Source organism: Schistocerca gregaria, chromosome 2 (genome assembly GCF_023897955.1).
Source record: "Schistocerca gregaria isolate iqSchGreg1 chromosome 2, iqSchGreg1.2, whole genome shotgun sequence".
NCBI classification, from domain to species: domain Eukaryota; kingdom Metazoa; phylum Arthropoda; class Insecta; order Orthoptera; family Acrididae; genus Schistocerca; species Schistocerca gregaria.
The window spans coordinates 468,947,475-468,973,849 of record NC_064921.1 but is presented as its reverse complement, the minus strand read 5'-3'; the positions used below and the strand labels follow the sequence as shown (position 1 = coordinate 468,973,849).

The window sequence follows — 26,375 nt, the reverse complement described above, 5'->3', positions numbered from 1 at the left end:
AAATGAGATCATCCACGAATTAAAAAAAAAAAGGGTAGCATCTTGGATTCATAATCAAAACGTCTTTGGTCCCGGGTTCGATCCCCGCCACTGCCTAAATTTTGATAAATAATCAGCATTGGCAGCCGAAGACTTCCGGCATAAGAAGTCAGCCTCATTCTGCCTACAGCCTTGTCAAAGAGGGCGGAGGAGCTGATAAAGGTTCAGGGCACTCTCTTGTCCTAGGGGTGGGAAATTGCCCCTAAAGGCGGAAGAATCAGCAATGATCAACGACATGAGGATGCAGAAGGCAATGGAAACCACTGCATTAAATACACGTAACTTGCATCCACAGGACACGTGGCCTGTAGTTGAAGAAGTGTCATTATGATCTCTACATTGGCAAAAGATTCCGGAATAGTCCCCCATTCGGATCTCCGGGAGGGGACTGCCAAGGGGGAGGTTACCATGAGAAAAAGATTGATCGAAAGGATAATGTACTACGAGTCGGGGCGTGGAATGTCAGAAGCTTGAACGTGATAGGGAAACTAGAAAAACTGAAAAGGGAAATGCAAAGGCTCAATCTAGATATAGTAGGTGTCAGTGAAGTGAAGTGGAAGGAAGACAAGGATTTCTGGTCAGATGAGTATCGGGTAATATCAACAGCAGCAGAAAATGGTATAACAGGTGTAGGATTCGTTATGGATAGGAAGGTAGGGAAGAGGGGGTGTTACTGTGAACAGTTAAGTGACCGGGTTGTTCTAATCAGAATCGACAGCAGACCAACACCGACAACGATAGTTCAGGTATACATGCCGACGTCGCAAGATGAAGATGAACAGATAGAGAAAGTGTATGAGGATATTGAAAGGGTAATGCAGTATGTAAAGGGGGACGAAAATCTAATAGCCATGGGCGACTGGAATGCAGTTGTAGGGGAAGGAGTAGAAGAAAAGGTTACAGGAGAATATGGGCTTGGGACAAGGAATGAAAGAGGAGAAAGACTAATTGAGTTCTGTAACAAGTTTCAGCTAGTAATAGCGAATACCCTGTTCAAGAATCACAAGAGGTGGAGGTATACTTGGAAAAGGACGGGAGATATGGGAAGATTTCAATTAGATTACATCATGGTCAGACAGAGATTCCGAAATCAGATACTGGATTGTAAGGCGTACCCAGGAGCAGATATAGACTCAGATCACAATATAGTAGTGATGAAGAGTAGGCTGAAGTTCAAGACATTAGTCAGGAAGAATCAATACGCTAAGAAGTGGAATACGGAAGTTCTAAGGAATGACGAGGTACGTTTGAAGTTCTCTAACGCTATAGATACAGCAATAAGGAATAGCGCAGAAGGCAGCACAGTTGAAGAGGAATGGACGTTTCTAAAAAGGGCCATCACAGAAGTTGGGAAGGAAAACATAGGTACAAAGATGGTAGCTGCGAAGAAACCATGGGTAACAGAAGAAATACTTCAGTTGATTGATGAAAGGAGGAAGTACAAACATGTTCCGGAAAAATCAGGAATACAGAAATACAAGTCGCTGAGGAATGAAATAAATAGGAAGTGCAGGGAAGCTAAGACGAAATGGCTGCAGGAAAAATGTGAAGACATCGAAAAAGATATGATTGTCGGAAGGACAGACTCAGCATACAGGAAAGTCAAAACAACCTTTGGTGACATTAAAAGCAACGGTGGTAACATTAATAGTGCAACGGGAATTCCACTGCTAAATGCAGAGGAGAGAGCAGATAGGTGGAAAGAATACATTGAAAGCCTCTATGAGGGTGAAGATTTGTCTGATGTGATAGAAGAAGAAACAGGAGTCGATTTAGAAGAGATAGGGGATCCAGTATTAGAGTAGGAATTTGAAAGAGCTTTGGAGGACTTACGGTCAAATAAGGCAGAAGGGATAGATAACATTCCATCAGAATTGCTAAAATCATTAGGGGAAGTGGCAACAAAACGACTATTCACGTTGGTGTGTAGAATATAGAAGTCTGCCGACATACCATCTGACTTTCGGAAAAGCATCATCCACACAATTCCGAAGACGGCAAGAGCTGACAAGTGCGAGAATTATCGCACAATCAGCTTAACAGCTCATGCATCGAAGCTGCTTACAAGAATAATATACAGAAGAATGGAAAAGAAAATTGAGAATGCGCTAGGTGACGATCAGTTTGGCTTTAGGAAAAGTAAAGGCACGAGAGAGGTAATTCTGACGTTACGGCTAATAATGGAAGCAAGGCTAAAGAAAAATCAAGACACGTTCATAGGATTTGTCGACCTGGAAAAAGCGTTCGACAATATAAAATGGTGCAAGCTGTTCGAGATTCTGAAAAAAGTAGGGGTAAGCTATAGGGAGAGACGGGTCATATACAATATGTACAACAACGAAGAGGGAATAATAAGAGTGGACGATCAAGAACGAAGTGCTCGTATTAAGAAGGGTGTAAGACAAGGCTGTAGCCTTTCGCCCCTACTCTTCAATCTGTACATCGAGGAAGCAATGATGGAAATAAAAGAAAGGTTCAGGAGTGGAATTAAAATACAAGGTGAAAGGATATCAATGATACGATTCGCTGATGACATTGCTATCCTGAGTGAAAGTGAAGAAGAATTAAATGATCTGCTGAACAGAATGAACAGTCTAATGAGTACACAGTATGGTTTGAGAGTAAATCGGAGAAAGACGAAGGTAGTGAGAAGTAGTAGAAATGAGAACAGCGAGAAACTTAACATCAGGATTGATGGTCACGAAGTCAATGAAGTTAAAGAATTCTGCTACCTAGTCAGTAAAATAAGCAATGACGGACGGAGCAAGGAGGACATCAAAAGCAGACTTGCTATGGCAAAAAAGGCATTTCTGGCCAAGAGGACTCCACTAATATCAAATACCGGACTTAATTTGAGGAAGAAATTTCTGAGGATGTACGTCTGGAGTACAGCATTGTATGGTAGTGAAACATGGACTGCGGGAAAACCGGAACGGAAGAGAATCGAAGCATTTGAGACTCGGTGCTATAGACGAATGTTAAAATTTAGGTGGACTGATAAGGTAAGGAATGAGGAGGTTCTACGCAGAATCGGAGAGGAAAGGAATATGTGGAAAACACTGATATGGAGAAGGGACAGGATGATAGGACATCTGCTAAGTCATGAGGGAATGACTTCCATGGTACTAGGGGGAGCTGTAGAGGGCAAAAACTGTAGATGAAGACAGAGATTGGAATACGTCAAGCAAATAATTGAGGACGTAGGTTGCAAGTGAAACTCTGAGTTGAAGAGGTTAGCACAGGAAAGGAATTCGTGGCGGGCCGCATCAAACCAGTCAGCAGACTGATGACAAAAAAAACAAAACCGAAGAGGTTATTAGTGTGAACTCTGTTGAAGTTCCCATTTCATTTTAAGCTATCAAGAGTTGAAGAATAACACACTACGAAACAGTTCTGTCGACAAAGCTAGACATTCACTTCACTTGCCTAGGCACAATGTCATTACAGGCTTCCACATGGTACAGTGCACTAGTTAAAGTATACAGCAGTAGCAGCAGTAATATTAGTAGAAGTAGGAGGAGTGGTTTTATTCATCCGTAGATCACTTTTGGAAGGACACTGAACACATCATGATAGCACAATTTAAGAACGACAACAATAGCGTAATTCATGTGTACGCGCGTTTACAGCCTTACTAATCTAGATTAATAACGATGGCCTTATGGTACGAACCATGCCAACATTTGCCCGAAGTGATTTAGACAACCAATAGAAAATCTTAATCAGGGTGGCCGAATGAAACTGGGACCTCCATCCTCCTGAATACAAGGCCAATCTGTCTAAAGCAATGCTATCTCATTCTGATTATCCCTGGCTTTCAACACAACTACCCAATGAAGTTGTTTCACATGGTATAAGGCTAATGCTACACTGTTCATTCATTTCTCACTCTGTCACTGCACACACTACACACACTGTTTCGTTTCATACTGTTACACACACTATCACCTAACATCAGAACCACAGTGATGCTGATAGGTTTCCATTTTGTGTAACACAAATTCCCTTTCCCTATCCCAAATAACTGAGCCAGCTTCTCCATATAATGAGCGAGATGTTGAGCTCCGAAAGACGATAAGGTATTAGTATCATACATAGCACAGCTTTGGGAGTAAGGTCCCCAGAAAAAAACCTTAGCGTGAAAATGTTATGTGAAATGACAGAGGTATTATATTTATTATCGTTGTTATTATTTACTTGTGCTATATACCGAGCGAGGTGGCGCAGTGGTTCTGGAGGACGACGGTTCAAATCCGTGTCCGGTCATCCAGATTTAGGTTTTGCGTGATTTCCCTAAATCACTCCAGGCAATTGCCAAATTCCTTTGGAAAGGCAAGCACGATTTCCTTCCCCAACCTTGATACAATCATAGCCTGTGCTCAGTCTATAACGATCTCGAAGTCGATGGGACGTTAAACCCAATCTTCCTTCTTTTTTTGTGTTGCATTTTTGTCCAACCCCTACTCTTTGTTAGCTAAGTAATCCTTAGCTGTGTAGCATGTATTGCTTAACATATTATTTGTCACTGCCTTTTTAAGAAACTTCGTTTTAGTAATCTTTTTAATCTCCTCGGGCAATTTATTGTCTAGTATTATTCCTTGGTAGAAAATGCGGTTTTGGGTTTCATGCTTACTCTTCTTTCTAAATCTAAGTTCAATGCGCATCTTGTTCCGTGGCCATGGACTCAGATGATTGTGCAACAGTTATTAATGTTACTTTTTATGTGCGCCGACTTATTGAAAAATGCACTAACATGGTGAAGTTACAATCACCAGTGTTTTGGAAAGCTCTTTACAATGAGGTCGACTGCTACTTTTGGTTGATATTCTGATGTTACCGCAACTTTGCTTGCGGTCAGATGTAATTTCATGCAGTATTCAAGGACTGTGCCAGTCACTCCTTTCATGTAATGAATTTGCCATGTTCCCGCAGGGCGACAGCGGCGGCCCCATGTTGGTACAGGAGGAGGATGGCGAGTGGACCGAGGTGGGTGTGACGAGCTTCGTCTCTGACGAGGGTTGCGTATTCGGATACCCGGCGGGATATGCTCGCGTCACCACGTATCTCGACTGGATCAACGAGAACTCCATTCCCGAAGGCCGCTGAGAACGAAATACTACCTGTATCAAATACTTTTTCACTTTTATATTTGTTACACTAACGTCAACTGACAAAATGTGAAATGTTCTATTCTTAAATCGGCTTCTATATCATTTTATGTATACCATTATTGAATAATTACACTGTGAACCTCATTTCAGATATACACCTTTTCTTTTTCCTAGTTTTCATGGTCGTTATTGTAATCTTCTTTCACATCGTTGTCCTGCTTACAGACCTCAATGCCTTTTTATATACAGAGAGGAAATAAACTTTAAAACTTCAATTCGAACCATATGGTGTACAATGTAGAAGAAGGAAGAGTTAAGGTATTAAAACATCCTGTTGATGTTACTGACACGGATGACCTCGATAGAGAGCAGTTTCCGAAGAGTGATTAATTAACCCCTGAGGGGTGAAATGAAATTTTCTACGGGATAAAAACTAAAGATTTTGATTGTGTTTCGGTCACAAGTTTAATTTTAAAATGTCATTAATATTATCACCATTTCGTAAGACAGTAATAGCGATTACATAAGTGATTAACCATTACACATTTCTAAATACTAGCTTGAGACACAATGTGGTGCATGCTACAGCTTGTAACATCTTCCTCACATAGTCCATTCACTACAAGCATAATTTGTACGTTGTACCAAGCATCTATGGCAGTAAAATTGAAACATATACATCACATACACTTCAAGACCTCATGAAAATGCTTTCGTCGAGTTGTAGATTGTTTGTTCCCACAATAAACCAGAAATTTCTTCATTATCAACAAGTATATGAATTAACTGTGGCACAACACGACAGTAACTGTCTAATGGCTACAACGCTGCTGTAGTGCCTAAACAGAATTATAATTAGCACACTTTTCCGCAGCTTTGATCGTGTATGCATTCTTCACAAATAATACACGTAAATCCCCCTCCACCCTCATTTCTCGCACCTATCTCCCTCTCCCTCTCCTCCCCCTCTCTGTCTGTTCGTACCCTCCTGTCCACCTCTTCATCTCCTCTTGGCCTCTTTCTCCCTATCCATTTCCTCCTGCCCCTTCTCTCTATCTAACTCCTCCTCCTCCTAACCTCTCTCTGTACATCACCCCCTCGCCCCCTTCTATATCCACCAACTCCTCCCCCTCTCACCCTATCCATTGGCTCTGATCCTGTCTCTCTGTTCATCACATCCTTTTCCCAGCTGTGCCCATCCACATGTGTAACCGTGCAACACAGGTTGATAAAGCAGGCTGACAGTATTCTCACAACACACCTATTGTGGATGGCAGCATTTATGTCAGGGGCTTGAAAATCATTTTTGCTCCTGGTTTATAGAATGTCATGCAAGGCAGATCGATAAATTAGACCAATACTTTTACAATACAACGTGCCTGTTATGCAAGGCAGCCTACATGTCGATGAGTGGGAAAACAATGTACTTCCACTGACATCTCTCCTGCAGAGTAGGTCGATAAGGCATACAAATACTAATTCCCATACAAAAAAATGGCTCTGAGCACTATGGGAATTAATATCTATGGTCATCAGTCCCCTAGAACTTAGAACTACTTAAACCTAACTAACGTAAGGACATCACACAACACCCAGCCATCACGAGGCAAAGAAAATCCCTGACCCCGCCGGGAATCGAACCCCGGGAACCCGGGTGTGGGAAGCGAGAACGATACCGCACGACCACGAGATGCGGGCTCCCATACAACATGCTGGGTATACTAAGCAGTTTAAGCAGCAGGGGCTGAAAGAAAAACTTTTTTCCAGTATCTCCACTCTTACAGGAGAGCCCACAGGCTGAAATCGAACTAGGGTTTAGGAGGAGATCTCGACACCCACTCTCTCTTCCAGCTCTCGCACCCACTTACATTTCCACCTGCCGACTACCCCTCTCCCTCCTCCTCATGCCTCCTAGACATCCCTCTCCTTTCCCCTCTCTCTGTCCATCTACTCCCCTGCACACCTTCTCTGTTTCCATCTCTCCTTACCATATTCTCTCTGCCTGTCTCCTCAACGCTTTCTACACATCTCCTTCTTCACATTCTCTATGTCTTCTCACACCACCTCACTCTCTGTCCACCTCCTCCTCCCACTCTTTGTCAGTCCATCCCCTCACAACCCATTTCTGTATCTCCATTCCTCCTTCCCACTGTCACTGCTTCTCCTCACCCCCCCCCCCCCCCCACTGCCCATCTCTCACCTGCAATTTTCTATCTCCTCCTCTCACTGCCCATCTTAACCTACCCCCCTCTCCCTATTCATTCCATCTTGCTCCCTCCTCTGTCCAATTTTTCTACATTTACCTGTTTATCTCTTCCTGCTCCTATATCCCTATCTACTCTCACCCCCTCCGCATAAGCACCTCCTCCCTCCTCTCTCTTTGCCAACCTCTACCTTCCCCTATCTCTGCCTACTTCCTCTTCCTGCCCCTCTCTGTCTGTTACCTCATCCTCTACCTATGCTCATCCCATCTGGATCCCTCCACTCTCTGTCTATTCCCCCATATCCTATTCACACTCTTCTGTCTTGCTCTCTCTATCTACTCCTCGCCGTCTATCTTGGTCCACCTCAGTGTCACACCTGTGTTTATCCCCACATCCTCACTCACATTGCTCATTTTCTCCTTACCTCACTATCTGCCCATCTACTCCTCCCCCTCTCTGTCCATCTCTTCTTCATCTCCTCTCTGCCCATCTCCTACTACCCTTCTCCCCTCCATCTCCTCCTCCATCTCTCTTCTCATCTCCTCCCATCCCTCTATTTATCCATCCCTCCTGCCCTTCTCTCTCTTACCTTCCCCATATCCATCCAACTGAAACTTCCCACAGTCATACCATGCTGCAGATGTATCCCCTGCAAAACTGGGTGATAATGCTAGCTGATACTACTACACAAGACGCCTCTCACGCAGAACAGCCTACTCAATAGGGTTTGAAACGGTTTTTCCCTTGCATCTCACCAAGCGAGATGGTGCAGTGGTTAGGACACTACACTCACATTTGGGAACACAATGTTCAAACCAGAGTCTGGCCACGCTGATTTAGGTTATCTGTGATTTCCCTAAATCGCTTCAGGTAAATGCCAGGATTGCTCCTTTGAACGGGCCCAGCCTATTTCCTTCCCCACCCTCCCATTATCTGAGCTTGTGCTCCACCTCTAATGACCTTGTTGTAAACAGGGCGTTAAACATTAATCTCCTACTCCTCCTGCTTGCATCACCACACTAGGAAGCTCTAACCCTGACAGTGCTGATACTCCTGAAGTGCGTAGTTTGTGTGCCATATCCAAATATGGCCGAAATCGATTATGGAGGAGATTCCTGCATGCTGCTTGATAAATATAATTGCTGTTATTATTTTTAGTGACAGTGGTCATGCACAAAGCGTTGGCAGTCTAAAAGTGTCCAATTTCTGTTAGTTCTGAAGGAAGGAATGCGTAAATCAAAAGGAACTGTAAGTATAGTGCACTTATTTTAACTTGGTTGATTTTAAATGGGGATGCACCTTGTGGGTGAAGTACGTGTAGCTAGCAGGATGAGTCGTGCAGAGGAAAGACATTCCATACCAAGCATCCACCCTCAGTGAGGAGTTTCAGGAAGCAACTGCAATGTACTGAGAATTGTTTCTTCTTTCTACTAAAAAAACGGTTGTTAAAAATAAGCATTCCCAATTGTTGTATTGACTCATTAGTTCGTGGTTTAATGAAACACCTACAAAAACTAAATATCATTTACCACTTTAAAGTTAAAATTTTTCAAATAAAATTGCTTTATACTGGCAACCACTGATATATGGGTCGTGTGAGTATTGCCCCAAGCCAGCACGCTCTCCAGATATGCCACCCAAAGAAAACATCACTCATAGATTACAGAGAGATTGTAACGCCAGCAGTGACCAACAACAGAATGATGATACCTGGTACAGATTTAAAGCACTCCAGAATGACGTATACTATCTGTCAACCAAGCTCAGTTCTATTCAATGCCCAGTTGGGTTACAGTCGTTGTTGCTGCCAGAGGTGGCAGCTCAACGTACCGAATTTCGCTCTGTTTATGCACTCAGATTGTAAGGTGTCAGGCAAATCCAACACCTTCCATGAAAACCCTGACATGATAAGCAAATCCAGTAGTATGTCACATAGCTCTGAATAAATTGTGACATTAAATTAACCAAAGTAATACGTGTAACGAGTGAGCAAATGGAATACCACAGACTAACACAAGAATTCCTAAATGCATGTCGTACCTTCCCACTGTGAGGCAGACGCAGTTCCGAGGGGAGAAACGAGGACAGAAGCCGAGAGCAGAACCGTGTTAAGCTAGAAGGCCCTACGATAAGGGACGGACTGGACACCCACGTCGGCAGCCTACCTCTAAGACTACCACCTGCACGTTTTAGCGTGAGACTTTTTCGCGTCCCTGTTACGTCAAGGACCATCCCCCAGCCCATGTTAAAAGCTAGAGCCCTCCAGGAAAACAGTATAGATCTTACGATAACACAAAAAGGGTCACAACCACCCGCAAGTTTTAGCGTGAGACTTTTCCCGTCTCAGGTACGTCAAGGACCACCCCCCAGCCCATGTTAAAGGATAGAGCCCTCCAGAAGAACAGTATAGATCTTACGATAACGCTAAAAGGACCACACCAGCTGCAGGTTTTATCGTGAGACTTTTTAGCGTCTCTGTTACGTTGCAAATTTTAAAAACATTGCCCCACCACGAAAAGTATAACGTTTCTGATTGGATAGACAGAATTTTTGTAGGCGGAGCTTAAGGTTAACATTGAGACCCTGATTGGTCAGATGAAAACACAGCCAGATAGTTTTTTTAAACCAACTTCGGTAAATTGTAGTAAGGAGAAGTTAGGAGAGAGTTGGTTCCGAGACGGCGAGCTGGATGGCTGCTGCGCCGGCCGCTGCCGTCCTGTCGCTGCTTAAACACCGACAAGGTAATGAACGCACGCGATGCCGCATTTTTGAGAGCATAAGGCTTCACTCAGAACTGCAGAAGTCTCATCTGTTACACCCCCTTTTTGCGCAATACTAGTGTCTATCGTTAATTAAAACTCATGGTGTTCACATTTGCCACTTGAAGTAAAAATCTGAAACGCGATGATTTCTCTGTTATATAGTTATTGAGAAGCCACATCAGCCACTGTAATTTACGACAAGGTAGATAAGTAATTAAAGATAATTGAGGGTCACTGTAGACCATTTTGATAGTTTGCTCTTTTGTGAAACTTAATTTAAACCCAGATTATAAATGTGATATGGCATAGGTCATCCTTCGATCGATTGTAGAACTTGGAAACCCATTCAGTGAATATTTGTTCACATTTTTGTTGAACGCAGTTGGTTTTTACCATCCTGTATTAAAACATTTCCTTTTATCAATAGTGCAATTTATAAACGATGTTTTGTGAGTAGAATAAAATTTCCAATGGTAAACTTAACTGCTTTTTCGACGTTATTTTACCAGCTAACTAAAAATAGGAAAGCCTTGAACCCTTTTCACTAAATTTAGTTAGTATTAAGTATTAAGATTCTTTTACAGGGAGTGCAGTGGAGCTGACGCTGAGATCATTTAGTATTTGGTTATATCATCGCTAGTCTCACTGAACTCTTCTGAATTCTACATGTCATGTGTGGTCTGGCGTCTCCTTACCAGCAACAGGTCCCAGGTTCAAACTAGTCAATTCTCTAAAAAACATGCTCAGAGCGTCGTTGCGCGAAAGTGGTAGGGAGACACGATATAGAACAAACAGACACCACCATGAATGTTTAGAAGATCACCTACAGATTTGCTCACATTATTTCCATTATATTGTACATACGCAAGAAGATGAATTTCTTTATTTACTATCGTTTCTGCCGTTGCGCTTATAACAAGTGGTATTCATTCACGCGTTGTCATTAAGAGAAGAACGGTATCCTCCACTGACCCGCAGACGAATGACGATGTGTCTAAACGACAACTTTTTGTGCTCATGTTTAGTAGGCAATGCGAGTTACCAGCACTTAGTACCAGATGCCGACTGATGTCGCTACCATGTTAGTTCCGTTCGTGTCCCTTCTAACTCCCCAAAAGTAGCAGAAGTAAATTTACCCACCCAGATTTCCATATACAGTAAATTATTAAGTCACGCATGCTGTAAGATTCAAATATGCAGGAAAATCTCCGAAACAAACTGTCGGACAACACTGTACACGACAGTTTCAGTTCGTTTGCCCCACTCCTGACAGTTGTAAACTCATTGTGAATTCCAGGTCAACAGTTACCCGATAGAGACATCGACAATGTCTGGAGCATCGACACTGGTTCAAATAATCGTATAGAGACTTATGCATACAAATTACATACTAAAAGAAATGTGGATCTAAAAGACAGGACACAGCCCTAAGCGATTCCCTAAAAACATTGCGTTTTATAGTACATACACGTACATAAATACTATGTAACTCAGTACATACAGAAAGATACTTCGGGCTTTAGTTATTCCTCCTCCCTTGTCCTCTTCCCGACTGAAGCACTGGAAAAATATCTGTGTATGCACTACAATCCTTACGTCTTGTTGCAAGATATAATGGGTACTGTATCCGTTTCACAGTATGTCTTGAACATTAGCTCTTTAACCTGCCCCATAACATTTATCGAAAAGAATGTACTTTACCGTCCACCACTTCTTACGTAACGTTACTAAGCATATCTGTAACACCCTTGACATTAAACCGTAATCTTCTTTCCTTAGTTCAGCAATCACTAATGCTGATCTCGTAAATCACCGTGTTTTTTCTTCTAACACATGAACGGTTTGTGCTACTATTAATTATAACAACTGGATTCTTGGTTCAAATGGCTCTGAGCACTATGGGACTTAACTTCTCAGGTCATCAGTCCCCTAGAACTTAGAACTACTTAAACCTAACTAACCTAAGGACATCACACACATCCATGCCCGAGGCAGGATTATAACCTGCGACCGTAGCGGTCGCGCGGTTCCAGACTGTAGCGCCTAGAACCGCTCGGCCACTCCGGCTGGCCTGGATATTCTGTCTACGTCAGTAGCAATGCTATGGCGACTCCAATCCGCATCTCCATTGTGCCCTCTCCCCCGAAAATGAAAAATGACGTCAGAGGTGTCATCATCCTTGTCAGTGATGTCATGCATACGTCATCTATAACCTTGTACTTATATCATCATCCATATCAGTGACGTCATCATCCTTATAAGTGGGAAGTCATGGCCAGACTCATATCTAGCCAGTCATAGCGTAAAACGAAAAATGAATATCAACGATAAATCCAAGCCGTTGGAAATAGCCCGATTGCATTTATGGAAAATTAAAAACCCTCTGACAAACCCCTTCCCTCCGCCTATCGCCAGCCAGTTATAGTGTGGTATTAAAAATCTTAAGAATGGCGATGCAGCCCAACTTTGTTAGTGGAAAAGTTGAAGCCCCAAGCAGTCAGAGTATAGCATTAAAGTGATTCACAAGAACGGTGTAAAAGTACATTATTTTCGAGGACACATCAAGTTATACCCTTTTCCCCTCCTTCTCTCTGTCGAAACCTAGTGCAGCATTAAAAATGCAAGATGATGAAAAAAGACCAACAGTGCTTTACGCATACCCCTTCCACTTTCCAAGGAATCAGAGCGCGGTATCAGAAAATGGCTTCAGATATGCAATAAAAAGTCAAAGATATGCATTATGTATGCAAAATTCTGCACACACACACACACACACATACAAAGCTGCACAGTCACACTTAATAAAATGTTCCGGAATATTATGCTGTAGTCGACCGGATATCGCCTTTTAACTCAACGTTTCGTCCACGTCTGCGGAGGACATCTTCAAAGGGGATTGTAGTTTCTTTCAGTGCCCGGTTCACACGTTGGCTCGCTACTGACTGCAGATAAATCCCGTTTACATGTGCTCCCACCCAGCAACATGATGACACATGCTTTAAATAAACGTGCGCCAAGTGGCCGTTGTCAGGTGCCTTCGTCCGCTGTTGCTGTCAGTATATGGTGAAAGAGTGGCACACATCTTCTTCACCATCAGGATCCAAATGTCATTCAGTTTCAGACCCTGGTCCTTCCTACTGAAATTCCTGGGATATTTTACAATCTACATTGCCTCTCTGTTTAGGCTTTCACGGTATCCGCTTGTGGCTGCAAACACTTGAGACCTATCAAAATGAGTGTAGTGATCTCCTGTCTGCAAAACATATTTCGCAACAACTTATCTGTCAGTCTCCCGACTTTTACAATTGCCCTTTCGCTCTGCTGGTCGTTTGTTGACCCAAGTGCACGTCCCCACAACTACACGGAATTCCATAAATTCCTGTTTTTCCAGCAGTTTGCAATCATCCTTGGCCACTTTTACGTGATCTTCCCTATGCATTTGTAGATTCCCGCAATGTTCCTTTTTTTTTTTTCAAAATGTTTCCTATGCGGTCAGTAAAGTCCTTAACGAAAGGAGGAAAACTTTCGATTTCACAGGCGCTTGTGCATTGCTATGATTTCTGCGCGGTAGTCTTAACGCTCTCTCTTTACCTCAGCGGACGAATAACCATTATTGAGCAATACATTCGTGAAATGTTTTAATTGCACCTCAAGCAGCTGTGGTGTGCAGATATTCCTTGCTCTGTTCGACGACGTTCTTATAATGCCTCGTTTTTGTAGTGGGTGGTGGTTCGAATCCCGGTGTAGGTAACAGACTGTGTGTGTCGGTTTTCATTTAACTGTGTGGCCTAAACAACCATCTTCATTCTTGAACAATAGTAGATCAAAGAAATTTTTCGTCTCCCTTCTCCTCCAACGTAAATCAATTCTTCGTATTAATCACGTTGAAATGCTAATGAAAACGACTTAGTTTCTCTCTGTCATTCCTCCACAAAACATACGTTTTATCAGAAGTAGTGGAACCAAAGTTCGGTTTATAACATTTCAGCAATTACAATAAGAAAGAGGAGGGCATTGAAATGGAATAATATTTGGATCCTGGTGATGAAGAAGATGTGTACCACATGCGTACAAAACGTTGAGTTTAAATGTGAAATCCCTTCAACGACGATATAATAGCCCCTTGTGAAATTTCACATTTTTCAATCAGAATGCATAGCGTTCCACCTCCCCCTCTCGTCTCCCTTAGTCGGAACCTAGTTATAAACGAAAGAGCTAATTTCAATGACGCTCCATCTCGACTGTGGTCAACTCTCTCTCTCTCTCTCTCTCTCTCTCTCTCTCTCTCTCTCTCTCTCTCTCTCCCTTTCTTCCCTCTCTCCCCTAGTTTTAAAATACAAGAGCCGATTAAAAAGTAGCTCTATCTGGGCTTTCTCAGAAGTATGCAAAGTATTTATCAAAAAATGTGTCAAAGCATCTGAATTTCCCGAAGTACTGAAAATGTGTTCTGAAAAACGTTTGTATTATTGGCCTCGGTTCACGGACTGGTCACAGTTCTATCATTAAATTTCGTATGAAGCTATACACGATTCACTAAGGAGTATTAGATCGAGCATGCAACATATTTACTATAAATAAACAAAAACCAACATTTCCTCATAAAATGTAAATAACCCATTACGAATATGAAGTAGTGAAACATGAGTTTCACCTTAAATACTATTCGTAGACCTTGAAGGCATGAAATAAGATCAACTGTTGTTTTATATCCCAGTCGCTTACTCTCTACAACATATGGCTCCACTGTTAAAAAGCAAAAATAATCAGCCTCTATACCACAAAAGTCGCCCGCACTAATCAACAGATGTCTGCACTGCTAAAAACGTTGAAAATTCGATGTATGGCTCACACATAGTTTAAGACACAACAGGGACTGAAATTAAATTTCTATGGTACTTGTCCAATATCACAATATTCTAAAATGTCTACAAAAAGTGCGGTGTTTATGTCTTTAATCACAGTGTATACATCAAGTTATTTTCCACATATATCCATCTATAGAACATGATTGTGAACTCCAATGTATGTTTCACTAAACGTCGCCCTATACTCCGCCACATCTCAATCGGGGGCGTGCAGATCCCGTGGGCCCAAGCTACCAAGTACCTCGGGGTCTGTTTGAATAAGAAACTATTCTTCCACCGCCACGCAGAATACATCACCCATAAAGGGTTAAAGCTGACAAAAGCCTTGTGCCGAGAGCTGAAATTAGATACCAAGTTCCGACTGTATCACTCCGTTGTCCTACTCTCACTAACATATGGTTCGTCTGCGTGGGCCACGAGTAGTAGGTCCCGGATATTGAGGCTCCAGCGCCTACAGAGTAAAGTTCTCAGGTGGAGTCTTCACGCCCCTCCGCTCACCAGGATAGTCACTCCGCATGAGGAGACTCATACGGCCCTTCTCAAGACGACCCTTCGCCGTAAGGCTCGGCAACTATACAGTAAAGTGGACGCCCTCCGTGAGACGGTAGCAGGACTGCCAACCATGGGCACCACAGTTGGACCTCGCTGGCACCGACACCCCGTTCCGCTCACCATCCTGGAGGACTCGGATTCGGGCTATGACTGACTTTAGGCCCAATACGACCACGTTTTTCTGTCCGTTTCGTCCAGTCACTAGCAGTGGTCTGTTCTCGTCCAGCCACTTTTGTCCGTCACCATAGAGTTGGCGCATTACTGCACCCCTTCCACCGTCGGAGGATGGCACGGAACTTAAAGTTCCACCGCCACACCTTCAAAGTGTTATGCTAGACTGTTATTCAGCCGTTGCTTTGCGCCTCCCCTCACTTGTCCACCGAGACAGTTGGACCGGATCTGAACCGGTGAAGCTGTGTAATAGTACACTGCCACACACACACAAAAAAAATCCAAAGTATGTGTGGGTACGGGGGAGTGAAGATAAAGTGTAATTAGAAAAATGTAATCTGTAGCAATTGTTGCAACTGATAGAGACTTTGTTGAGGTTAAGTTCAAAACGCCGTAAAGCTGAAATTAGTTATTTTACCTCTCATATATTGCTTTTCAAATCCCAACATGCTCTAAAATGCATCGGCGGTGCAAGAAACTGTAATGTTTAGTTTGCAAAAATATCGAAATACGTGAAGTGTATTCAATCTTATAGTGTGTTCTGTCACCATTCAACGCTCTAATTTTTTAATTCTTTTTTATCGGCTGATTGTAAGGGTAACGAAGATAATGCATCACACGAAAAAATGCAATAGTGACAAGTACTACAGTAACTGCTACTGCAAATGGATGTATGGCTCGTTAAAAAACCTGTAATCAACCAAACCATCATCTAATGAAGATACCGCCACACGCAGGCTGCGATTTTTAGTGAAGCAATGACGGACTAAGATGTTCAATTTTAGGAAAGAATAAAGTTTTTTTATAACGATATGTCATTTAACTGCAGAACGACAGGTATTATTTACAAACACAGTCTTGAGAGGCGACCAAGAACCGTAACAGTGGGAGATGTAACATCTCCAAAGACAGTGACAGGGTCGATATCCCGGAACAAATTAAAATTATTTATCATTTATGGTATTACATGTTAGACTTATCACACTTTGCATGGCATCTAAATTGTCATTATTATTTCCTAAAATACTCGAGGGGTAGGATGCATATTGGCAGTACTGATAAAAACTCTTAGATCAAACGCAGCACTCACAGGAAATACACAAGTGCGTTATACGTAAGCCTGCTAGTATAAAAAAAGAGCGACATTCTTTTTTTACAAGAGTGCTTTATTTTCCACTGCCAAAAGAATACAACAATATATATTAACACTCCATTTTACAATGTCAAAACTTCATTCTCTATCTTCTGCTAAAAAAAAGACAATGTTTTCATCGTCTTTATCTCTTTTCTTTCCGAATAGTTCTCCCAACAACTAAGAAGCTGGTCTGATGGGAGGTTGAAGTACACGTTTCCTGAACCACATCTGTCTCGCTTCTGCCAACATCTGAAGATATATTTTGTATCCAATGTTAGTCACAGTTGGACTACAATGTAAAATTGAGAATAATGTCTCATTAATATTTCTGTTAAGTAATGGTGCGGGACTACATAAATATTGTTATTTTTCGTTTCTCCTCACTGAATATGATGGAAAATTGTACTTCTCACATCTTCCTCTCCTCTGTCAAAACCTTATGAGATTTTCGTATCCAACATTACGCAAAGCTGGATTATGGGCTGAAATTGAGAAAAAATATCTCTGTTAAATAATGATGAGAGGCAATATACACATTGCTTTTTTACAGTTTTACCGACCGAGTCTGATGGGAAGTTGATTGTTTAAACAGATTGTAGCTTCAGATGTTTTGACACTGTCTAAACATTTCCTTCCAAAGATCTAGTCCGATTCATTTCTTCTGCTTAATCTGGTTCGCAGTGCCTTAAAACGTATTTTAAAATTTTCAGCAGACTTTATAATCCTTAAACCTTCACCAGCAGCTTTTTTCCCCAGGTTCAGACCTTTGGCAGTCAATTTTCCACGATTCGGAAACACAAAGATCAACACCACTGAGTCAATACTGGTCAATGAACAATGACAGTCAGTGATAAATGATGGTAAGCGACTATCGCTGGTTAATGATCAAAGAAAGTTAGTGATCAACAGTGATCAATGACGGTCAGGGATCAGAGATAGTCTGTGTCCACAGACGGTCAGTAAACAGTGATGTTTAGTGATCAAAGATGGTCAGCGATCTGTGTTAATCAGTGATACATGTGGTCAGTTATCAACGGCAAGAACAATTATGTGATACAATGTAGGTCTTACCTTGTTGCTGTGTAATCAGTAGTATGATGCAATTAATTGTGATCTGTGTTAACTCTGATACTCACTAGACATCAACTGACAAGATAACTAACAAGATAACTCACACCGCTCCTCTTCCAAGTTTTCTGTGCAAAACTTGGCTGTATGTGAGAAAATTGAATACATTAATTTAGAAAACTTTCTCTTCACGTAGCATATACTTTAGATAACGTATGCAATTTCTGAGCAAAACTGACAGTTGGTTGGCTCTGTGTTGCGTATGTGAACAGTGTCCTGAAATGAAACTAAAAACTTAATGAAATTTAAAGTTTGCAATAAAGAAAACGAATGTAATTAAATGCCAAAGGAAACTAATTGCATGCTCGGTGAAAACTGTATAACTAAAACTCAGTGTCGAAGTAAATAAAGAACGTTACGTGATATAAAGTGCAAAATGTGAAGTGGAATAATTACAAAAATAAATTACTGCTCTGCTCACAAGAAAATAATGGTTTAAAATTACCAGTACTGTTCGCTGTAAAGAAATGTACTAGCTAGCACGACACCTGGCAATTCTGACTACATATTATTTGCACAAAAACGGAAGGTGATATCTGCCCTGAAATAAAAGTGACTTACCTCTTGTTCACAATGCTGTTTTTTGTGTCTGGAATATTGATATCCTCGAAAACGAATACAAATCAACAGATGGAGCTGCTAAAGATAAATAATCTATACTTTTTTTTTCAGAAACGGTATGTTGCTTCGTGTGCGTAAGGTGCAATGGATACACGATAAAAATTCAAAACTTTACTATAAATCATGGAGGTGGATTTTACTTTAAAGAAAATCGTTTTTAAGAAATAGAAGTCTGATTATTGAGAAAAAGACACCACAACATAAGAAGGCTAACAGTTTCCTCATTACAAAAATTATAAACATCAAAATTTCTCCAAAATTTTCTCCATCAGTATAAAGAACAATAAAGTATTATATATGTTTTCACCTCCATAATGAAATATACTAGATAGCTTGTCCCACATTCACTGAAAATAAATCTCCTTCTTTGAAAAACTCAACTGCATGCTATAGAGCCTCAAATAAGAATGCCCCAGTGCTCCCCAACTGACTGACAAACGAGTCAAAGATCTTATTCACTACTACTACAGTGCCCTCATTCATCTTTCTCCCAGTATAGTAAAGGTGAATTAGTTACAATAACAGAAAACATATGGAAATCTTACAGTTTTAAATACAGAAAACCACTGCTCTTAGCCAACAGTATCTCCATAACACAATAATAGTATTTCTCTCACAACACCTGTCTATCCAAGATGTCGAGCAATAAATGTAAATGTTCTTATTGGGTTCGCTATGGTTAAATTTTAATAGAGCTCTAAGAGCTTGCTGAAGTGGAGGTAGGGCAAGGCCACAACAGCACACATGCTTTGGTGGAGATGAGAAGTTCCAGAGGAGACTCCCTTCCTATCAGCATTGGCTGAGTTAATTGCGAGTACTATTACATACAATACGATTATATCCATACCTACTTCACCATAGTCTTCTCTCCAATTTATACATCACAGTAAACTTCTAGGCAATAATATAGTGCAGGGGGAATACAGTTATCCCTCCAACTATTGATTTGGCAAGTTTCAACTTGCATTTGCTTGTCAGAGCAAGTCTCAACCAGCTTAGTCATTGTCATTACCCGACTTGCCGACGTCTGCGCATGGGCATTAACACAGTCTCCAATCATGCTATATTTCCCTGTGGAAATGCTTATGTGTAACTTGAATATAAAATATTGCATTCATCTCCTTGTTGAGCAGTACAGCACAAATCAGAGCAGATTCAGAGCAAAGACAATTGGACTGTCAAAATTTTATCAGTCAACTGTAGAAGAATTCATAAAAAAATTTATCGCACTCAAATTATTTTCGGGTCCAAGGGCTAGATTTCCCCCTAATAAAAAGCTCTAAAATATTTAGCGAGTTATGGAACGTGAACTGGAATGAAAGTTTAGATGCCTTAGGATGGGAGTGTTCATTGCAGTCGACAAAAATATTGTATCTAAAGAGGTCGATTTGTAATGTGACTATGACATTATCTGCATGCGTGTAACAGGTCAAGATGAACTCAAGTTCATTGTTGGATGTTTTTATCGACCAACCGATACCGCTATGACAGTTTTAAAGTCATACAAGTATCTCGGAATTACCCAGATAATGCAATATTAGTTGGAGGCCAATTTAACATATGGAGTATAGCATCTATGAATTCATTGAGATGGTATGACCAGGCAATCTTGTTAAGTACCTCTGATCACATTTTCCGAAAATTCTTTTGAGAAACTAGTTCAACAGCCGACAACAATGGAAATATTTCAGACCTTGTAGCTACGAAGAAGCCTGCCCTTATCATCAGTGTCAGTTTAAATATAGGAGTTAGTGATCTTGATGTCATCATAGCGACAACGGTTACTAAAGTTAATAAGTAAATCACGAAAGCTAGGGGGGTATTTTTCCCAGAAAGAGCAGATAAGTAGTTGCCAGCAATCTAGTTAGACAATAAAGAGACATCGTTTAGTTCCAGCCTGATGGAAGTAGAGGAATTATGGGAAAAATTTAAACGGATTGTTAATCACGCCCTGGAGCAGTATGTGCCGACTAAGTAGGAAGCAAAGACAGTTGCATCCATGGTTCAACAGAGAATAAGCGGGTGACGGCAGGTAAAACTTTTCGTGCGTCTGTAAAAAGATCAATGGACGACGCATACAGTAACTATCACCGTCATACTTTAGCAAACCATCAGGCCAAGAATCCGAGAAAATTCTGGTCCTACGTAAAATCGCCAAGTGCTTCGAATGCTTCTATCAAGTCACTCGCTGACCAGTCTGGTGTTGCAACAGAAGTTAGTAAAAGTGAAGCTGAAGTGTTAATTATCCCATTTAATAAATCATTCACGCAGGTGAGGTAACGGGCGAATTGTGACGCCCTGAAAATATTCTAAGTTCGGAGTTGGCGTGGTCGCACAGGCCGCTCGCCCCGCCGGGGCCCGTCAGCAACCACTAGAGGGGTAGCCCCAGCGCAGGGTCCAGCCGCGTGGCTGGGAATTCCATTGTGACACTGTGTCGATGAAGGAGACACGCTGCGAGTGCCAAATATGGCGAACTTTGTGAGTTACCAGGTACGGATGGAACCCCAATTCGGTTTTACAAAGAGTGCACTGTGGCATTGGCCCCTTATTCACCAATCTCTCGCACAGCACGAAGTTCCAAGGAATTAGAAAAATTAGCAGCTTACTTCTGTACAGAACGAGGGTAAAAGAACTGACTTGCAAAATTACAAAATACGAGGGATTTCAACAAAATAAATTACGTTTTAGTTTGTGTCCGTTAGCGACGGAGCTAGCGCGGCCATCTTGGTGTCATGGCATTCCGCCGCTCAGTCGGCATCCTGCCGTGCTAGTGTGAGGTTCGTGCTGTACTCCGTTGAGTTACTGTGACACTTTGAAATGTCAGCATTAATTGAAAATGCCGCAAAGTGTGAAGTGCGTGCTGTAATAAGGTTTCTGACTGCAAAAAAACTGTACACTGATAGAAATCTATCGGCAGCTTTGTGAAGTGTATGGGGACAACATAATTACTGAAGGTGGAGTGCGTCAATGGGTCATAAAATTTAAAAATGGCCGAACTAACGTTCACGACAAAGAGCGAAGTGGAAGACCCAGCATAGTGACTGCCGAACTTGTCGAAAAAGTCAATGCCGCGGTCCGTGAAAACCGTAATTTCACAATAACGGAACTCTCTATGAGTTTTCCACAAATTTCACGAAGTTTGTTGCACGAAATCATTACCGAAAAGCTTGGTTACCACAAGTTTTGTGCAATATGCATACCAAAAATCTTGACAGAGATTCACAAAAATCAGCGAATGGCTGCAGCGTTAACGTTTTTGGACGCTTACGAAAAAAATGGCGACTCATTACTCGATCGCACCGTTACCGGTGACGAAACATGGGTTAAGCATGTGAACTGCGAGACAAAATTGCAGTCAATGCAGTGGGGGCACACAAATTCCCCCCAAAAACCCAAGATATGCATGAAGACAATGTCGGCAAGGTAGGTGATGGCGACTATCTTTTGGGACAGAAAAGGTGTGATTTTTGTCGATTTCCTGGAAATAGGGACTACAATAAACTCTCAAAGGTATTGCCAAACTCTGCACAACCTCAGAAGAGCAATACAAAACAAGCGCAGGGGAAAGTTGGTCTCAAAGATCTTGCTGATTCATGACAACGCCCGGGCCCACACGGCAAATGCCACTCGTGAAGTTCTCTAATCTTTTAAGTGGGAGTTGTTTCCTCATCCGCCGTACAGTCCCGACCTGGCACCGAACGACTTCCACTTATTCCCAGCCATGAAGAAGTGGTTGGCTATGCAGCGTTTTGATGACGACGCACAGCTTCAAGAAGAAGTAACCACGTGGTTGAAGGCGCAGGCGGCCGAATTTTACGACGAAGGAATTTCCAAGCTCGTCCATCGCTACGATAGGTGCCTTAAATTAAATGGCAACTATGTAGAAAAGTAGTATTTAAGTGTGGCTTTTATCTGTATATAATAAAAAAAATTCCAATACTTTATTTATTTTTAATTCCAAAACGTAATGTACTTTATGGATAACCCTCGTAATATCCAACACCGGCGTGTTGCAGAATTCTTGAACATATTCTCATTTCGAATATAATAGTAAGTTCTTTGAGATGTCCACAAATCAGCACGGTTTTAGAAATCATCACTCATTTTAAACTCAGCTTGCCTTTTCTCACATGATATCTTGTGAACTACAAATGAAGGGCAACAGGCAGATTTCAAAATCTCATATCTAAGCACAGCGTTGCAAAGCGATGTGAAATCGAACGAGCATGTAAGGATATTAGTGGAGAAAGCGAACGGCTGACCTCGGTTTTTGGGACAGTTGTAACAAAGTATGGTTCGTCTTTAAAGGAGACCACATACGTAACGCTAGTGCGAGCCGCACTGTGTGACCCATTCTTGAGTACTGCTCGACTGTTTCCGATTACCCACCAGCTCGAACTGAAAGGAAGACATCGAAGCAATTTAGAGGTGAGCAGCTAGATTTTTTAGCGGTAGGTTCAGTCAACAAGCATAATTCTGGAGATGCTTCGGGAACTCAGATGGAAATTCCTGCACGGAAGGCGACTTTCTTTCCGAGGAACACTTGTGAGAAAATTTAGAGAACAGTCATTTGAAGCTGACTGTAGAACGGTACTACTGCCACCAACGTGAGTTTCGCGTACGGACGACGAACGTAAGACAGGAGAAACTAGGGCTCATACAGAGGCATGTGGACAGTTGTCTTTACCTCGCTCTGTTTAAGATTGGAACAAGAATGGAAATGATTAATAGTAGCACAACGCACACTTCGCCACACACTATACGGAGACTTCCGGAGTATGTATGTAGATTATATGTACATGTAGATGTAGATGTGGGAGACACCCTCAACTAGAATGGAAATATGCCTATATTCATCTCCTGAACCAAAACTGTTTTGCATTTCAATGCATGATACGCCAAACATAACGTTAGGTCGACATAAATACAATACGACGAACATATGATGTAACACTAGCGTCCTTAATTGACTGTCAATTTTTAATCAACGTCCAGATAAGCTCAGAGAAGTTTGATTCTCTAATACTCGTAACGAAGATTATAATAAGTGTTTCCCCTGTGGTGGAGGCTTGAATCTTTGGATTACCATGTGTTTGTTAGTGACTGTTGTGGAAGGTAAAGATTTTGTAGAGACAACATGTTAGAACAAAGACGTGTTTATTACAGCGAATGACGCAGCTAAAACTGAATTACGTCTAAATCTAAAGGAAGCAGTAACGAAGCAGAAGTGCATCTTCTTCTGAACAGCAAGTGACTAGAGGGTTTTTGCCAATGCTCACCTGTGTAAAATTACTTTCCAAGAAGAGATGGGAGTACCTTTCTTTCCATGCAAAAGTATCCCTGTTTGCGTTAAATATGTACCCTACCTTTCCTTATTTACTGCATACCATAATCCTTCAACCACCACCCCATGAACCATGGACCTTGCCGTTGGTGGGGAGGGGTATCTGTTGAGAAGCCAGACAAACGGGTGGTTCCTGAAGAGGGGCAGCAGCCTTTTCAGTAGTTGCAGGGGCTACAGTCTGGATGATTGACTGATCTGGCCTTGTGACACTAACCAAACCAACTCTGCTGTGCTGGTTCTGTGAACGGCTGAAAGCAAGGGGAAACTACAGCCATAATTTTTACCGAGGGCATGCAGTTTTACTGTAAGTTAAATGATGATGGCGTCCTCTTGGGTAAAATATTCCGGAGGTAAAATAGTCCCCCATTCGGATCTCAGAGTGAGGACTACTCAGGAGGATGTCGTTATCAGGAGAAAGAAAACTGGCGTTCTACGGATCGGAGTGGGGAATGTCAGATCCCTTAATCGAGCAGGTAGGTTAGAAAATTTAAAAAGGGAAATGGATAGGTTAAAGTTAGATATAGTGGGGATTTAGTTAAGTTTGGTGGCAGTAGGAACAAGACTTTTGGTCAGGTGAATACAGGTTTATAAATACAAAATCAAATAGGGTTAATGCATGAGTAGGTTTAATAATGAATAAAAAATAGGAGTGCGGATAAGCTACTACAAACAGCATAGTGAACGTATTATTGTGTCGAAGATAGACACGAAGTCCACGCCTACCACAGTAGTCCAAGTTTATATGCCAACTAGCTCTGTATACATTGAAGAAGTTGTTGAAATGTATGATGAGATAAAAGAAATAAAGAAATTATTCAGGTAGTGAAGGGAGATAAAAATTTAATAGTCATGGGTGACTGGAATTCGGTAGTAGGAAAAGGGAGAGAAGGAAACGTAGTAGGTGAATATGGATTGGGGGAAAGAAATGAAAGAGGAAGCCGCCTGGTAGAATTTTGCACAGAGCACAACTTAATCATAGATAACACTTGGTTCAAGAATCGTAAAAGATGGTTGTTTACATGAAAGAAGCCTAAAGATACTGATAGGATTCAGAGAGATTATATAATGGTAAGACAGAGATTTAGGAACCAGGTTTTAAATTCTAAGACATTTCCAGGGGCATATGTGGACTCTGACCACAATCTACTGGTTATGAACTGTAGATTAAAACTGAAGAAACTGCAAAAAGGTGGGAAATTTAAGGAGATGGGACCTGGATAAACTGAAAGAAGCAGAGGTTGTACAGAGTTTCAAGGAGAGCATAAGGGAACAATTGACACGAATGGGAGAAAGAAATACAGTAGAAGACGAAGGGGTAGCTCTGAGGGATGAAGTAATGAAGGCAGCAGAGGATCAAGTTGGTAAATAGACGAGTTCTGATAGAAATCCTTGGGTAACAGAAGAAATATTGAACTTAATTGATGAAAGGAGAAAATAAGAAAAAACAGTAAATGAAGCAGGCAAAAAAGTATACAAACATCAAAACTGAGATCGACAGGAAGTGCAAAATGGCTAAGCAGGCATGGCTAGAGGACAAATGTAAAGATGTAGAGGCTTGCCTCACTAGGGGTAAGATAGATACTGCCTACAGGAAAATTAAAGAGACCTTTGGAGAAAAGAGAGCCAATTGTATGAATATCAAGAGCTCAGATGGAAACCCAGTTCTAAGCAAAGAAGGGAAAGCAGAAAGGTGGAAGGAGTATATAGAGGGTCTATACAAGGGCGATGTACTAGAGGACAATATTATGGAAATGGAAGAGGATGTACGTGAAGATGAAATGGTGGATACGATTCTGAATGAAGAGTTTGACAGAGCACTGAAAGACCTAAGTCGAAACAAGGCCCCCGGAGTAGACAACATTCCATTAGAACTACTGACAGCCTCAGGAGAGTCAGTCCTGACAAAACTCTACCATCTGGTGAGCAAGATGTACGATACATGCGAAATACCCTCAGACTTCAAGAAGAATATAATAATTCCAATCCGAAAGTAAGCAGGTGTAGGCAGATGTGAAAATTACCGAACTATCAATTTAATAAGTCACGGCTGCAAAATACTAACGCGAATTCTTTGCAGACGAATGGAAAAACTAGTAGAAGCCGACCTCGGGGAAAATCAGTTTGGATTCCATAGAAATATTGGAACACGTGAGGCAATACTGACCCTACGATTTATCTTAGAAGCTAGATTAAGGAAAGGCAAACCTACGTTTCTAGCATTTGTACACTTAGAGAAAGCTTTTGACAATGTTGATTGAAATACTCTCTTTCAAATTCAGAAGGTGGCAGGGGTAAAGTACAGGGAGCGAAAGGCTATTTACAATTTGTACAGAAACCTGATGGCAGTTATAAGAGTCGAGGGATATGAAAGGGAAGCAGTGGTTGGGAAGGGAGTGAGACAGGGTTGTAGCCTCTCCCCGATGTTATTCAATCTGTATATTGA

The 26,375-nt window shown here is 41.6% G+C and overlaps 1 protein-coding gene across 1 annotated transcript in view; it reads left to right on the top strand.

The window, feature by feature from the left end:
• The window catches only part of LOC126326339 (brachyurin-like), a 36,797-nt gene extending 31,521 nt beyond the window's left edge, over nt 1–5,276 (top strand). The window contains exon 7 of the mRNA XM_049995633.1: nt 4,972–5,276. Within this exon, the coding sequence (XP_049851590.1) occupies nt 4,972–5,145 (174 nt within the window). The 3' untranslated portion in view covers nt 5,146–5,276. The remainder of the gene's footprint in view (nt 1–4,971) is intronic.
• The last annotated feature ends 21,099 nt before the right edge of the window (nt 5,277–26,375 follow it).